General features: G+C 32.9%; 1 protein-coding gene across 8 annotated transcripts in view; it reads right to left on the bottom strand.

Annotated features, from left to right (window-relative positions):
* The window catches only part of Trpc1 (transient receptor potential cation channel subfamily C member 1), a 91,593-nt gene that overhangs the window by 36,479 nt on the left and 37,173 nt on the right, over nucleotides 1-17,941 (bottom strand). For 6 of the 8 annotated variants that reach the window (XM_078043447.1, XM_078043448.1, XM_078043449.1 and 3 more), the window contains 3 exons: nucleotides 7,406-7,537; nucleotides 4,867-5,062; nucleotides 719-1,055 (listed from right to left, as the gene is read on the bottom strand). In XM_078043447.1, the coding sequence (XP_077899573.1) occupies nucleotides 719-1,055; nucleotides 4,867-5,062; nucleotides 7,406-7,537 (665 nt within the window). Of the gene's footprint in view, nucleotides 1-718; nucleotides 1,056-4,244; nucleotides 4,377-4,866; nucleotides 5,063-7,405; nucleotides 7,538-8,764; nucleotides 9,001-17,941 lie in introns of those variants that run through there. The other 2 variants (XM_078043452.1, XM_078043453.1) reach the window with 2 other exon arrangements.

The raw sequence follows: 17,941 nt of genomic DNA, 5'->3' as shown, positions 1-17,941 counted from the left end.
TTTCAGAAAGTAAAAATGTCTTATTCTTTTAAACCTGTAATTTCTAAACAGATCTGATTTTCATTACAAAGAACTGATTTCTTAAATGAGTCAGACCCCTTTGAGTCTAAATTTAAATAATATTTATATAATAGAGATAAAATAAAATGTAAGTACAATAGTGCACAAGTTTTTTTAATAACTTTATTTTATTGATTTATTTTTATGTGGTGCTAAGGATTGAATGAACCCTGTGCCTCACGAGATGTGCCAGGCAAGTGCTCTGCCACTGAGCTACAACCCTAGCTCAAAAGTGCACAAGTTTTTAATGACAAAACTAATGATATTTAGTTTAGAAACAGAAAATTTATAAAAAGTGTAAAATATAAAATATGTTGTTTTAAAATACCCAAGGAAAATACATACTGTAATACAAAATAGCATTCATTAATTTAAAAAAGGTTTTCTATATTAACAATTAGGAACAATGTCACAGTCTGAGAATAATGAATTTTTAACTTCCACATATTAAATAATATTAAATTATATCATCAAGTTCATTAACATTTATCTTCAAAGAGGTATTAGTTAAATCTTCAATGATTATGGAAATGTTCAAATTCTTGCTGCATGAACTGTGTAAAATTATAAACTGAATTCAATGTTCATAGTGCCATCAAACAAGGAAGAATTAATGTGCTAAACAAGGCAAAGTCTTTTGAACTAACTTGATACTCACCAATAATCCACAGTATAAGAAGATAGTCTATTCTTTCAAGGGCTGGCCCCATTGTGTTTTTCTTATCCTCATTGTAGACGAGAGAGTACAGATTCAATAACAGCAAGAATGTGAAATATGATGCTCCGTGAATAATAAATTTCATAAAAGGTGTATGAATGATTCTGCCAAATTGAGATTTGGGAGCTATCAAATAACACAGTGACAAAACTGGCCAAAATATGCCAACTGTCAAAACAGTCATTATCTTCTTACAGGTGGGTTTACGTCGATAACCTGACATCTGTCCAAACCAAACAGTGTTCAGGAACTGTTGGCAGTTAGACTGGGAGACAAACTGAAAAGGACATACACAGACATAAAAAAAAAAAAATGCAAAACAAAACCTTTAAATACTAACTGATTAATTGATATTCAAAATTCAAAGTCTTAATACTAGTTTAAAAATCAACACTATACAATAAACATAGGATTTTTTTTTTCTTTTCTTCTTACAACTAATCAAAGAGTGCACAGGTTAAGAGCATAGACTCTGGAGCCAGATTACTTAGACTCATATCCAGGCTCTGCCACTTACTAAGTGCCCTTGAGCAAGTTTTTAAACCTCTCTAAGCCTCAAATTTCTCATCTCTAATGTTCAGATAATAATAGCTACTCATAAATTTGTGAAGATTCAATATAAAGCTCTTATGAATAGTGCTTTGTTCTTAGCATGCAGTATTGCATTATTATTAGCCTACCGAGCTATTTTGTCACACCTAAAGACTCTTTTAAGAGTATTAGCCTTTATAAATCTTTATAAAGACTCATAATTTATAAAATGTCAAAGTTAACATGCACAATCCATAGAAAGAGATACTACTAACTAATCTTTGAATGTCTTCATTCTAGAAAACCTGCTAATTTTAGTTGCAAGAAATCAATATGTTGGGGCTGGGGCTGTGGCTCAGCAGTAGAGCGCTCACATAGCATGCATGGGGCCCTGGATTCGAGCCTCAGTACCACATAAAAATAAAAATGAATGGAATAAAGGTACTGTGTCCAACCAAAAATAAAAAATAAAAATAAAAAAGTAAAGAAATCAATGTCAAGATAACAAAAGAATCTACACACTATATCTATTTACGTTCCATGAAAACACAGAGAATGTGTTAAAATGTATTAAAGATACCCTAACACTGCTTAAAACTGAATTGCATGTGAGAAGAAAAGGGAAAATATTCCCCAATTAAGGAAATTTTAGTTCAAGTACAGAAATTTACCAAACTTTATAAACTTTTCTAGTCTACAAATTTCATTCACTGTATTTTTCCAATATAATGCTCATGTTGTAAAGTATAACTTAAGTGTCCTAATAACTCTGGATCTAAATTTGATCAGGTTTGAGATTATCAAAAATAATTTTGTAAAGCACAAATAGATGATCATATTATTATTTGGGTAATGTAAAATAATATTTGATTAATCTTCTGTCTTAAAAAGATTTATCCTGAAATAGAATATAACTTGTAGAATATAACACTGTAATGAACAAAAATGAATTGGACCGTTATGTGATTGTTTATTGTGCTTATGAAAAATTTTTCTAATACACTGTACTTATTTTTAGCAATTAGGACTTACTTTGTTCTGCTCACATTCTAGTGTTCCTAGAAATCTTAATTTGTTCCTCAGGGTGAAATACATGGGAAACAAGTTTTTCTTCCCATTAACTACCCTGTGTTATAACACCCCAATGGTTTTGCCTCTCCCCCAAATGTCAAAGCAAACTCAGGACTGATTACTATTCTTACCATTCCTTTATATAATTAGCAGTGATGTTAAATAATATCTGGAAGAACAACATTTCAATTACAAATGTTCTAAGGCTACGGTGGTTTTGAAACAGATTCTACAAAACTCTTGTCATCAAGAGGTGTTGGGCAGAGAAAAGAATCACTGTTCCCTATCCTTCAATTTGATAAGCTCGTGATTGCTCTAACACCAGATTCTAGTAGAAGTAATGCTATGTGACAAACGTAAGTGTTTAAAGGCCATGTTTCTTTCAGATTGTATGCTAGAAAACTTGCTCTTGGAGTCATAAACTGCTCTGTAAAAAGTCCTATTGCAGGGCTGGTGTTGTGGCTCAGCGATAGAGTGCTTGCTTAGCATGTGCAAGGCGCTGGGTTCAATCCTCTTCACCACATAAAATAAATAAAATAAAGATATTGTGTTCAACTACAACTAAAAATAAATATTAAAAAAAGTCCTATTTTGCACTGAATTCACCACCCTGTGAAGTCCAAGCTACATACTGCAGGAAGGCATTCCAATTAGCAATCAGATGTTTTTTGGACCACCTAATCACAACCTGCCCTTTGTATGGCAATGCTCCTTCAAAGTTCCAGTTTAAATTCTCAGGTGCTCTATGCTCTGTAGACTCAACCACCTGAGTATCCAGCCTACTTAGACCTTGATATTCTAAGTCTTTGTCTGCTGATTGGACACAGACATGTGAGTGAAGAAGCCTACATCACACATTTGTACTAGGAACTCATTAGCACTGACTTTCCTTTTCAAGCAGCATGAGTGCACTGTTGATGGGTAAAATTAAATCTATACTGACTTAGATATTTATACTTACTTTTTTTCCCATTAAATGTTCCCACCTTGAGCAAGAAACTTGGGAGTAGTATGAAAAGTACAGGATTTTAAGTCAAAGTTCTAGAGAAGCAATACATTATCTAGGTAATCTTGAAGTAAACATTGTTAAATTCTCATATCTATTTCCTAAGTCCACAAGCTATTGTTTTAAACTGCACATCAGGTACAACTGCACGAATGGGGTCTAAAAAATTAGAATAAGTTATACTCTGTGTACATATGTCAAAATATACTCTACTGTCATATACACCTAAAACAAACAAATACTAAAAAATTTAAAAATAAAACTATTGTTTTTATCTTTTTAACTTCTATTTTTTTTCTTATAGGTGGTACTGGGGATTGAACCCAGGTCCTCCCAACTCCAGGTCTTTTTTTTTTTGTACCAAGAATTGAACCCAGGGGCATTTTACCATTGAGCCACACCCATAGCTCTTTTTATTTTTTTAATTTTGAGATAGGTCTTACTAAGTTGCTTAGGGCCTCTCACTAAATTGCTGAGGCTTTGAACTTGTGATCCTACTGCCTCATCCTCCCAAGAGGCTGGCATTACAGGCATGAACCACTGCACCTAGCTGTCAAAAAGCTATTGTGAGGATCAAATTTCAACCACAACAACAAAAAATTCTGATCTTAGTACCAAAGGTCCTAACTTTTGCCTTTAGCCATCATCTAATTTAGGATCCAGTTTTGTAATAATATAAATTTCATAAGCAAGTTTTATTCCAAATCTCTATGTTGACAACAAAAATGAGTCTTAGAAGTGACACCTTAAAAAAGTTATCATTTATCAACATCCCGTACTATCAACTAGATATCACTGTCTACATATAAATACCATTGTTTAGTGAATACCTCAAAAAATAAAATTTAAAATGCATACCTCCATTCTTCAAGTTCCTGAATCATGTGTATGTGTGTGTATGGGGAGTAGAAATGGGTATTTCCCTTAATAGGAAGGGATGATGCCAGAAGAGTCAGATTCAACTTAGTTATATCATGCGCCTCTCCACCTTTAGGTTTCACAATGAATTACAAATAAAAAGAATCAGGAAACATAATATCTGATACTTTATTTTTAAATAGAAATTACTATTTACTATAGAAAGGGCTACTTATAACCAGTTCAATAAGACAAACCTGTAACAGACAAAAACACAGATAGAAACTTCACTGTAAAAGTTTACCTGTGTAGCTACTAGTTAGCAAAACATTAAAATCAGCAACCATATTATTTTAACTAACATAAATTATTAAAAGTAATAGTAACTACCATTTATTACTTGCTAAATACTAGTACTTGCCATGCTAAAACCTTTAAATACATATTTTAATTAATTATTAAAACTAAAGCTCAGACAGATTCAATAACTTTCCCAAGGACACACAATTACATGAAGCAGAAGTAGGATCTTGACCCAGATATGTTGCTCCAAAGCCTCTGCTCTGAGCCACTACACAATGGTGGAGAAAATAATTTAAATATATCACAGAAATCCTCATACCTCCTTTTGGTTATATTTGATTGCAAGTTTTAGACGACTTAAATTCATTCTTTCTTCCAGTAGTCCCCGTTTGTCAAGAGGTTCATCACTAGAAGTATGGTTTAGGATAACTTCCAACTCACGTGAATTCCGAGCTTGTGCAAGCAAATCTTTAGCAAACATTTTGCACTGACGGGCTAGTTCCTCATAATCATTCCTGGGGTGGGAGGGCAAAGCATTAGTCTATTAGAAATGTCACTTCCATTTTCTAATTACACTATATTCACTAGAAAAAATCTGAAGTCTTTCTTTTTCCGCTGACAGTTGAATGACCTTACTGTTACACAAATTCTCCAGGGCTTTGGGGAAAACTGTAACACAATGATGTTCTCTGTGTTCATACTGATAATCTTAGATGAGCACAATGTTTCCTTATATAGATTGATATTCCTGGAAATTCTAATAATATTCATCCATCAGTGTTCACTTAACTCATTTGTTTTATTCTCTATAAGTTTGGCTAAGATTTCCTATTTTATTAATAATATAAATACAAATAGTATTTTAATGTCATCTGATTAGTATTATTAAATAATTTTAACCAGAGGACTTTTCAATAGCCTACATTTATGTTAATTCTAATATTAAAAATTATTTTGATTTGTATTTAAAGTGCTTACTTGAATGAAATTAGAGAGATACTAAAATTTACTTACTAAAGAACTTACTTTCAGAATAACTATTGCTTAAGCCTTACTTCTTTTTGAATTGCTTATTAAAGGCAGATCTAACCTACTTTGTAAGAAACAAAGTTTTAGTACATAATTCATTTTTAAAATATCAGTTACGGGCTGGGGTTGTGGCTCAGTGGCAGAGCACTTGCCTAGGATGTGTGAGGCACTGGGTTCGATTCTCAGCACTACATATCAATAAATAAAATAAAGGTCCATTGACAATTAAAATTTTTTAAAAAATCAGTTACATTAAACTTATGTCTAAGTTTAATAACAATTTAAGATTTGAGAATGAGGTTAGAAATAAATAATTATGAGCCAGTAACATGAGGGTGAACTTCATTAAGTAATATTTATTCAGTTTTTTCTCCCAGGAGAAAGGAAGGGAAAATAAGATTTTCTATTTTTTTATTCTTCCTTTACAATGGAATTTTCCATGAACTGGCTGCATGAAATTATAACTCAAAGAATAAAAACTTCTTTTTCTTAGAAGCTAATAGTTCTCTCACTTTTTGTATTTACTATATAACCTGAGAACAGGCAATTGGATTTCTTTAATACATGAGTTATTACCTGCTTCTTGGTTTAAGAACCTAATTGCAAATGGGAACATTCATCAGAAATGTATATTATCACAAAGCTATCTAATCACTACATAAACATTTTGATAGAACACTAGATTTAAAGGTGAATTAATAAATTTTGTCAATCTAATTTGCTTAATCTCTAGATTATTAAAAGAAAAGTAAGTGGCTATACAGTTTAGATGGACATATGGTAAACTAGCAGCAAGAAGTCCTATGTTCTACTTTTAAATGTTAATATTAATAAACCATCTAGTCTGTATACATCTCTTTGTCTGTAAAAACACTGGATAGGGGTGGGGTTGTAGCTCAGTGAGAGAGAGCATTTGCCTAGCATATGTGAGGCCCTGAGTTTGATCCCCAGCACCACATAAAAACTAAGTAAACAAAATAAAGTATCGTGTCTATCTACAACTAAAAATATTTAAAAAACAAAACACTGGATAATGTAAATGAGTTCTATGACCACTTCCAAATCTAACTTTATTATTCTGATCATAGCATAATCACAGTAGTTGTTTCAAATACTTCTTGGAATGAATTGAATAAATTCTATTTCATATGGTGACTCAGAACTCAAAATATGAGACTGCAACAGAAAATTTTTCATATTTAAGCAAAATAATTTATTAGTAGTGTTGTATACTGAAACTTTAAAAGCAGCAAAAATTTAATTTTAACCATGACTTGAGTTAATCAAAGTACTACTCTGTCCTATCAAATTTAAATAAAATTTAATGTACCCAAATTAAGTAAAAAGTTTAAGCTTATAAACAGGTATTTTTATTCAGTATGTGAAAGTTTGAACTTTCCCACTTGGGTCAGATTGCTGGAGGAGAGACTCCAATAGGAGCTGGACATAAAAGAAAAGGTGGGTTTAGGCATAAATCCCTGCAAAACCCTTGCAATACGAACTGGTTCAATTTCTCCTTTTTCAGAGGGTACTAAGGATACGCTGACATAAAGGAAAATCTCAAAGCTTTCCCTGGGGGAATAAGGGTGGTTAAAGAGTATAAAACGGAAGATGGGGAAGGAATAACTTAAATAAAACAGCACCAGGATCTGTTCCTTTGAGGGAAAAGGAAAATTCCCAAGTAAGAGGTATCAAGGTTTGGTCATCTAGAATCAAATGTAAATAAATTGTAAGTAAATATAAATTATAATTTGTTCTATCAAGAACTTCAAGCTGAATATTCTGCCACAAAAGGTATTATGCAATTTAAAATTTCCATTCATTCCCACCTAAATTCCACCTCCACAAGGCTTAGTTCTTTTAAATCAGCACTAAGTTCAAATGCTCTTAGGATTGGATCCTCTTCTGTTAACATTATTAGAGCTGGACTGGCCAAGCATCGATATATATCAAGACGAAACCTGTGAAAACATACAATTCCATAATGTAAAAAAAATTATTACACACATATGATTAGATAGTCTATAGTTGCTTTAAATTTATGAAATACCATAAAATTAATAGAAAATAACTATAAATATATTTATTACAAGATAACATCCATAAAAGAAAAAAGACTTGGTGCTAGGGTTGTGACTCAGTGGTAGAGTGCTCGCCTAGCATGCATGAGGTACTGGGTTCGATCCTCAGCACCACACAAAAACAAAATAATGTGTATCCACCTAAAAATAAAAAAACACATAAATAAATAAATATTAAAAAAAGAAAAAAGACTTTAAAATAAAATATTTTGATATGCAAATACTGAAAAACCTTCTATTGCTTTTATAGAAATTATTTTACTATCTGTTTCCACAGACTCAAAGCTTTTTATTGTTCAAGACAATTTAATTAAAGTAACTTTCTAGCCAGGTGTGATGGTGCACACATGCAGTCCCAGCAGCTTAGGAGGCTGAGGTAGGAGGATAACAAAGCCATCCTCAACAACTTTGGAAGAGCCTATACAACTTACTGAGACCCTGTCTCAAAATAAAAAATAAAAAGGGCTGGGGATGTGGTTCTGTGGTTAAGCATCCCTCTGTTCAATCCTCAGTTCCAACAACAACAACAAAATTTTTATTCTTGAACCCAACATAATTTTACATGAAATATACTAATAATGAATATTTGATATGATGTGGATTTTATGACTATTAAATTTTTCATTTCTCAGTAAAAAAAACCAACTTTTTCAATATGCTAGATATACGTAACCTTCTCTTTAAGCCAGATTATGATTTTGAAATATGTTTCAAATCTTAAAATTGAAATTATTTTTTGTACATAATTTCCAGCTGATAGAAAACATTATCTTAACCTCTGTAAATTAATAAATCTTCACATTTAAATCCTTAAATAGAAAATAAACCAGAAAAAATTCACTGTAATTCATGTATAAGTATATAGTTCCTAATTAATAAATTTGGAAGATGTTATGTAATGCATATTTTCCTCTTAAATAAAAAATACAAATTTAATACATAACTGTTGTTTTAAAAAGTAAGCAATTTAGAAATGACACTCCCCAATCTTCCTCCTTCCACTAACTATATTTCAAAGATACTTTACAGAGAAGTATATTATCCTTCCTAATATATTCTATTTATACACAAATATAATGATACATAATATATAAAGAAACAACCAACCTGCCTTTTAAAAAGATATCATCTCTTCCTTTCCTACAACTGGGTGATTTTCCATTTGATGGAAGGCCACTGAATTTTGTTATAGTTTGGACCTGGAATATCCCAGAGGCTCATGTGTTGAAGGCTTGGTTCCCAGTTGGTGATGCTATTTTAGGAGGTAGGGTCTAGCTGGAAGTAGTGACTCCCTGGGGAGGTGCCTTTGAAGGGTATATTTTGTCCCTGGTCCTTTTCTTTCTCATAGCTTTCCAGCCACTATGAGGTGAGCAGCTTTACTCTATAACATGATGTTCTGCTTTACCAAGGAACACAAACAACAGAACCAAGTGAAATGAATTGAAACCTCTGAAACATAGTGAGCCAAAACAAGTCCTTCCTCTATTAAACTGATTTTCTCAGGTATTTTGTTCCAGCAATAGAAAACTAAAACAGGTTTCCATTAATGAACATTTATGTTGCTTTTAACTTTTTTCTACTATAAAAATTCAGCAATTAATAATATTTACATTAGTTCCTATATCTCTCACACACTTTAAATTGCTGGGCAAAATGGCATGTGTACTTTAAATTCCAATAAATGCTTCCAAAGTAATAATGATGAGAGCTCACCCACACATTTTCATTAATACTAGATATTATCGATATTTTAAATCTTTGCCAACTTAATAGAAAATAGAATTTTATACTTGGTTTAAACTGAATTTCTTTAGAAGAGTTTTCTTTTATGTTTAATATCAGTTTATGTTCCTTCTTCTGAAAACTACCTGTTCATATTCTTTGGCCTTTTTCTCTGATGATTGTTCACCTTTTCAAAAAAATTATTTATCTTTTTTTTCTAAAATAGACTTTTGTATAAACTTAATTCAACATGTCACGTTAAGGATTAATGAGAAAATGCACTTCCAATGGTGGAATAAAGGTACTGGCAACCAATTAGAGTTATAATGAAGCACTACTGAGTGGAAATCATTTTGATGTGATCTCACAAATAGTGAAGCTGCTTTACTCTATAAATGCTATCAAAAGTTTATAAAATCTACCATCTACTTTATAAAATCTATCATTTTTCATTTAGTATTCAAAACACCACCCAAAGTAATATAGTATAAAGAGGTCAGTGATTTCCCTACTCACACAGAGGTACAAAATGAAAAAATTGTCCCTCAAAAACCAACCATTTCAGATCAGGAATGGTGGTGGGTAGGAGACTATCACAGAGTTGCTATAATATATTATCTAAAATGTCCCATGTCCAACAAAATATTACGAGATGTATAAAGAAAAAAGAAATTATAGTTACAGTGTGGGGTGGGGGTGGGGGGAAGCAGGCAAAAGAAACTGACTGTGAGAGTGAACTGATGCTGGATTTAACAGAAAAAGACTTCACAGTAGCCACTGTAAGTACGTTCACAGTACTAAAGGAAAGCTTAATTACAGAACTAAAGGAAGATAAAAGATAGTGTGGCATCAAACTGATATCAATAAAGAAATTATGAAAAATAACAAAATGGAAATTATGTAATTGAAAAGTATAATAACTGAAATAGAAATTCAATAGAGGGGCTTGTTATGGGTTGAATTATATTACTGCAAAATTCATATGTTGATGCCCTATCCACCAGTACTTTAAAATGTGCCTTTATTTGAAGATAGAATTTTAAAAGAGAAAATCAAGGTAAAATGGAGACGTTATGATATGCCTACATCCAATCTGACTAGTGTCTGAAACACAGAATACATTATGTGAACAGTAAGATAGCCATCTACGGGCAAAGAAGAAAGATCTAGAACACATTCTTCCTCCATATCCTTCATAAGGAACCAGCCTTGACAATAACTTCATTTCTGGCTTCTAAGTAAGCCAAAGGGTTGTGAAACAATAAATTTCAGTTGTACCTTGTTATGACAGTCCTAAAAAATTGAAACAGAGCTCAACAACAGTTGTATACTGGCAGAAAAATTTTCAAACTTGAAGATACACAGCTACAGATTATGTAGGCTAAAATATGGGACGAAGACTTGGTAAAAATGAACACTGTCTTAGAGAGATGTAGAACAACACCAAGCCCACCAATACAGTCATAGTGGAAGTAGAGAAAGAAGAAAAGAAAAAGGAGAAGGAAAAATATTTGACTCAATAGAAGATAAAAACATTCTAAAGTTTCTTAAAAAATATTAACCAATATATCTATGAATCTCAACAAACTGCAAGTAGAATAAATGCAGAGACATTCGACAGAAGCATCATAGTAGAAATGCTGAAAGTCCAAGACAAGGAGAAAATCTTGAAAATAATAAGAGAAAAACAGTGCATCACTTAGAAAATGTATCCAAATAATATTAACAGCTGGCATCTCAATAGAAACTATGGAGTCCAAAAGTCAATGAGAAAACATTTTCTAACAGGTGCTCAAAGAAAAATAACTGTCAGCCAGAAATCCTACAGCCAGAAGAGCTAATGTTCAATAATAAAAGATAAATTAAAACTTTACCAGCTAAACAGAATGTGTTGCTAGCAGATCTACCTTTCAAGAAATCTAAAAAGTTGTTCTTCAAAAGGAAAGCAAATAGTTCTAGACAGTAATTGAAATTCACATGAACACTATAAATTCATATTTTCTTCTTTTGTCCCTTAACTGATTCTAAAAGGAATTATATAAAATAATATAAATGTAACCAAGTATAATGTTTGGCTCATAACATACAGAAATATAATCTAGGTATAATATTTTTGCCAATAACAGCACAAAGTAGGAGTGGTGCTGAAGCTGTAATGACTAAAAATGATAAGATAAAAATTATTGCAATGCATTATTGAGTGTTTAACATAAGTAGAAATAAAATATATAACTATCACTATAAGAGAAGAAATAAAATAGAAATCTATAGGGATAATAGTTCTATATATTACTCTACCATGCGGCCTGCGCAATGGTTTCATTAATGAGGTTCTAGGCATAAAGTTAGTTAGAAGAGATCGAAATAAAACACACAGACTCAGTTACCTTATTTCTATTGCTAGGTCCGAGACGGCTCCCCTCTCTGGTTTGCTCCTCTAACCGCCCAGCAGGGCAGCAAGGATTACTAAGGGCTAGCAGGAGAGAGAGAGAGTGAACACGCCTGGGAGTAGCCTTTTATTGGGGAACAAGAGATTCAGGGGAGAATTCCATCCAATGAAGGTTGAGTGGGGGGCTGCACTCCAAGGTCAGTGTCAGTGATTGGGTCCACGGGGTCAGTGGTCAGGCACACCCCGACACGGATGGGCTCTCTCATCAGGAAAGGGCCGGGAAAGCTTCGACACAGCCAAAGCGCCTCAGACCCTTAACGGGAGCCACCCAATCATGTGTCAGAAATGGCTTCCCACATATTACTAGAATCAAGCTAGTATAAATCTGAAACTGATTTTGACAAATTAAGATATATATGATAAGTCTTAAAAAAAATCGGTTAAAAAAAGAGGAGACTGGGAATAGAACTCAGTGGTAAGGGACATGTTTAGCATATGTGACCCTTAGTTGCATTCCCAGCACAAAACAAACACCACCCAACCAAAAAGAAGAAGAAAAGAAAAAAATACTCAAAAATAATTTAAAAAATTGATCATTAATAAAAGTGAAGTGCTACATTGAAAATATACTTGAGGAACTTCTGAAGAAAAATAACATGAGACATAAAGACCAAAAAGGAGATTAAAAAAACACTGGAAATGAAAAAGGTACACTAAATTTTTTTGAACACAAACACAGGAGAGGAACCAAAAGGACTGAGAAATACAGAAAATAAATGGAAAATTGAAAACATAAGTTAATCATATAAAAAATTACATTATATGTGAGTGAACTAAACATTTCAAAAGCAAAGACTTCAGAGAGGACAAAAAAAGACTCAACACTGTCCAAAAACCATGCACTTTATATAAAAAGACACAAACAAGTTGAAAGCAAAGGGCTGGAAGGATGTATCATGCAGTCAGTAACCACAGCGAGTGAGAATGGATAACAATATTAAACAGGAAATATAGCAACAACAAATGTATATGCTCCCATCAGCAAAGCCTCCAAGTATACAAAACAAAAACAGAATTGAAAACAGAGAGATAATTCAGCAATTACAGTTGGAGATTTTAATACTTTTTTTCCCAGAAACTCATAGAACAACTAGAGAGAAGACACATAGGAATAAGGAATATTGGATCAGTATTGAAACAATGTGATTGAATTGGAATTTTTGGGGGAGAGGTACCAGGGATTAAACCCAGGGACACTTAACCACTGAGCCACATCCCCATCCCTTAACAAGGCAGGGCCTTGTTAAGTTGCTAAGGATGGCTTTAAATTTACAATCCTCCTGCCTCAGCCTTCTGGCCACTGGGATTACAGGCATCTATCACTGCACTGGGCTTCAATTGGAATTTATAGAACACTTACCCCAAAAAGCAAAATACATATTAGCTCAAGAGTACATAGGACATTTTCTATGTTAAATCACATACTGGACCAAAAAACTAGTCTTACTATATTAAAAAGGAATGAAAGCATAATTCTCTAAATTAAGCAATGATTTCATATCTATGCCATCAAAAGCACAAGTAACCACAAAAGGTGTGTGTGGGTGGGGAGGGGAACAACAACTGAACTCCATCCAAATTTAAAACTTTTCTTAAAAGCTCATCGGAAAAGTGAAAATGACATACACAGAATGTTAGAAAATATTTGCAAATTATATATCTTATGAGGCAATACTTATATCTGAAATATATAAAGAATCCTTCCAACTCAGCAAGATAAAGGCAGATAAACAACTAAAAATTGGGAAAAGTAACTGTTTCCAATGAAGATGTACATATAACCAATAAGCCATTGAAAGATGCTATTTAGATAAAATATCCAGAACAGACACATTCATAAGGTTAAAGAGTAAATTTTATGACTTCCAAGGGCTGAGAGAGTCATCACTAATAGATATGGAGTTTCATTTTGAAATGATAAAATATACTGGAATTAATATAATTTTAGGATACTTATAAGTATTCCCCAAATAGAACTGTACACTTTAAAAGAGTGAACTTTATGGTTTATGAATTATATCTCTGTGTGTGCCACTGAGAATTAAACCAAGGGGCCTCATGCACTGAGCTAAATCCCCAACCCTTTCTTATATTTTATTTTGAGACAGGGTCTCATTAAGTTTTGCAAGCTGGTCTAGAACTTGTGATATTCCTGTCTCAACCTCCTGAGTAATTGGAAATATACGCCTCCATCACAATGCTCAGCCTCAACAAAGATGTTATTTTAAAAAATAAACTGTACTCTTTAACCACAACAGAATTAAAGAAGTTACCAGAGAAAGAAATCTGGGAAACATTCAACTTTATAAAAGTAAAAAGTAATTTTTTTTCTTGTGGCACTGGGGATTTAACCCAATGGCACTCTACCACTGAACTACATATCCAAAAATTGTATTTATTTTTATTTTTTTATGTTAGGGTACCAGTAAATTGACAAGGCTGGCCTTAGCAGCTGGAATAACAAACAGGCTACTACCCCCAGTAAACAGGATATTTTAAAATAACCCACTGATCAAAAGAATGAGAAGACAAGTTGCAGACTCAGAGAAAATGCAGGATTCCCACTTTATCCACAGACTATAAGTTCCAACATCCATGTAGATGCCTGAAAACACCCAGAGTACTAAAACCTAAACAGATGGTCCTCAACTTACAATAGTTTAATTTATAATTTTTTGAATTGACAATGGTGAGACACTGTTATGCCTTCAGAATAAAACATTTTCAATTGTTAATTTTTATTTTTCTCAGGCTAGCAATATTAGTGTGAGACTGTCCCACTTTACTGTGCAGCAGTTGGAAGCTGCAGCTCCCAGTCAGCCATATGATCATATGGTTTTCTATATAAAATAGGCTTTGTGTTAGATTATCTTACCCTTCTAGGCTAATGTAAGTATTGAGCTAGGCTAAAGTATGATGTTTGGTAAGTTAGGTATATTAAAAGCTACTCGTAATATACAATATTTTCAATTTACAATGGGTTTACTGGGACCTAACCCCATCATAAATGAGGAATATGTATATGTACTGTTTTTTCCTACATATAAACACCAATAATAAAGTTTAATTTTAAGTTAGGCATAGTAAAGAGATTAGTAATAATAATTAAATAGAAGTTATAACAATACAGTATAATAAAAGTTATTTAAAACTTATGAATTATTTCTTTCTGCAGTTTTCCATTTAATATTTTCAGATCACGGTTGACTACAGGTAACTGAAACCATGGAAAGCAAAAACACAGATAGGGGAGACCACTGTACTTTCAAACAACATTATCTCATAAAGGATTCTTATCTAAAGTACATATAGAACTTTAAAAACTCAACAAGAAAATTAAAAACTCAATTTAAAAACAGAAAAAAGATCTAAACAGACACCTCACTAAAAATATAATTATACAGATGGCCAAAAAACACATGAAAAATGCACAACATCACACATTGCAAGAAAACTGCAAATTAAACTAACAATAAGCTACTACTATACAACCTGTTAAAATGGTTAGAATTTATAACATTGAGATACTGAATGCAGCTGCAGATGTGTAGCAATATGAACCCTCATTCATCACTGGTTGGAATGGTAAATAATGCAGCCACTATGGAAAACAGTTTGACAGTTTGGCAGTTTCTTACAAAACTGAACAGCAATTAACTATGTAATCCAATAATCATGCTTCTAGATATCTACCTAAATGAGTTAGAAACTTACATTGACACGAAAACCTGTACACTTACAAAACTGAACAGCAATTAACTATGTAATCCAATAATCATGCTTCTAGATATCTACCTAAATGAGTTAGAAACTTACATTGACACGAAAACCTGTACATGAATACATGTGGTTTTGATCAAAATTGTCAAATTTTAAAACCCATCAGGATATCCCTTAATATGTGAGTGGATAAATGGTGGTATACCCAAACAATGGAACATCATTTAGCACTAGTAAGAAATGTGTTAAGCCATGAAAAGATGCTAAGAAAATTTAAATGTATATTACTAAGTGAAAGATGTAAATGCTGGATACTGCTTGATGTCAATTATATGACATTTTGGAAAAAGTTAAGATGGGAGACAGTAAAAGGATCAGTAGTGGTAGCTGGGTACAGTGGTACACGCCTGTAATCCCAGCTTCAGGAGGCTGAGGGCGGATTTCGAGTTCAAAGCCATCCTCAGCAAAAGCAAGGCACTAAGCAACTCAGTGAGACCCTGTCTGTAAATAAAATACAAAATAGGGCTGGGGATGTGGTTCAGTGGTCCAGTGCCCCTGAGTTCAATTCTTGGTACCCCCCCAAAAAAGTGTAGTGGTTGCTTGCAGGGGGCTTGGGAGAAGGGAGGAGTGAACAGTTTTAACAGGGAATTTTTAGGGTAGTGAAACTATTCTCTATGATACCATTAGGGGTATATGTCCTTAGACATTTGCCAAAACCCAAAGAATGTATAATACTAAGAGTAAACCCTAATGTAAACCACAGATTTTGGCTAATGTATCAATGTTCATTCATCTATTTTAACAAATATAATAGATGGTGATGTAGTTCCATGGTAGACAGCTTGCCTGGCATATGTGAAGCCCTGATTTGAATCCCGGAAGGAAGGAAGGAAGGAAGGAAGGAAGGAAGGGAGGGAGGGAGGGAGGGAGGGAGGGAGAGAGGGAACACTAACAAATTTATAACATCAGTGAAGAATGCTGATGGTATGTAATACCTGGGAAGAAGGGTCTTATATAGGAATTCTACCTTCTGATGAATATTGCTATGAAGTTTATTAAAACTTCCTTAAACAAATAAAGCCTATTAATTAAAGAAAAATAAAAACACTCAAGAGTCAAAGAAGAAATCATATGGGAAACAGAAAATATCTTGAACATATTTACATCAGAAAGGAAACAAGATCTAAAAATAAATAAGCTAAGGTTCTAACTGAAGAAGCTAGAGAAGTAAGAGCAAATTAAATTCAATGTTAATAGAAAGAAAAAATAAAGTTACCAGCAGAAGCAACAAAATGGAAACCGAAAAACAATAGAAAACATGAATAATATGTATTTCATTTAATGAGCTGAAAAATTTGTAGCATTGAATATATGTTAAATTTTCTGAAAGTAGATAATGGAAAGTTTATTTTAAAGAAAACTACATTAAAGTGAAAAAACTGATTAAAATTAAAAAAAAGAAAACATGAATAAAATTAATGTTGTCACTTAGAAAAATCAATAAAATTGATAAGATCAGAGATAAACTGCAAAAGACCAGAGAATAAATTCTTTAGGCTTTGAGGTCTACATTGTATATATGGCAATTACTCAACTTTCATGTTATACCACAATAACAGCAATAAACAGTGCATAAACAAACAGGCATAGGCATATTCCAATAAAACTTTATTTATAAAAACAGTTGGTAGGGGTTGGGGATGTGGCTCAAGCAGTAGCGTGCTCGCCTGGCATGCACGTGGCGCTGGGTTCGATCCTCAGCATCACATAAAAATAAAATAAAGATGTTGTGTCACCGAAAACTAAAAAATAAATATTAAAAATTCTCTTTCTCTCTCTCTCTCTCTCTCTCTCTCTCTCTCTCTCTTAAAAAAAAGAAAAAAATAGTTGGTAGGCTGGATTTGGCTCCAGTACTACAGCTGACTAACTCTAAGCTAGACAAAGAAGAAAGAGAAAGAGAGGCAGAGAGAGAAGGGAAAGGGTGGAGAAGAGATAGAAAGAATGAACATAGATATCTGGAATAAAAAGGACATCACTAGAGAGTCTAAAGAAATAAAAAAGTTTATAAAGAATTATAATCATCTATATGCCAAATTAGACAACATAAAGGAAATGGATAGGGAGGGGGAGCATGGGAGGATTAGATGAATTCTAGATAGGGAAGAGGGATGGGAGGGAAAAGGAGGGGGCAGGGGATTAGCAAGGGCGGTGGAATGTGATAGACATCATTATCCAAAGTACATGTATAAAGGCATGAATTGGCGTGAACATACTCTATATACAAAGGTATGAAAAATTATACTCTATATGTGTAATAAGAATTGTAATGTATTCCGCTTTTGTATATTTAAAAAAACAAAATAAAAGAGTTAAAAAAAGGAAATGAACAATTT

The sequence above is a fragment of the Ictidomys tridecemlineatus genome, chromosome 3 (assembly GCF_052094955.1).
Source record: "Ictidomys tridecemlineatus isolate mIctTri1 chromosome 3, mIctTri1.hap1, whole genome shotgun sequence".
Classification (NCBI taxonomy): Eukaryota; Metazoa; Chordata; class Mammalia; order Rodentia; family Sciuridae; genus Ictidomys; species Ictidomys tridecemlineatus.
This window is presented reverse-complemented; position numbering and strand designations above follow the sequence as displayed.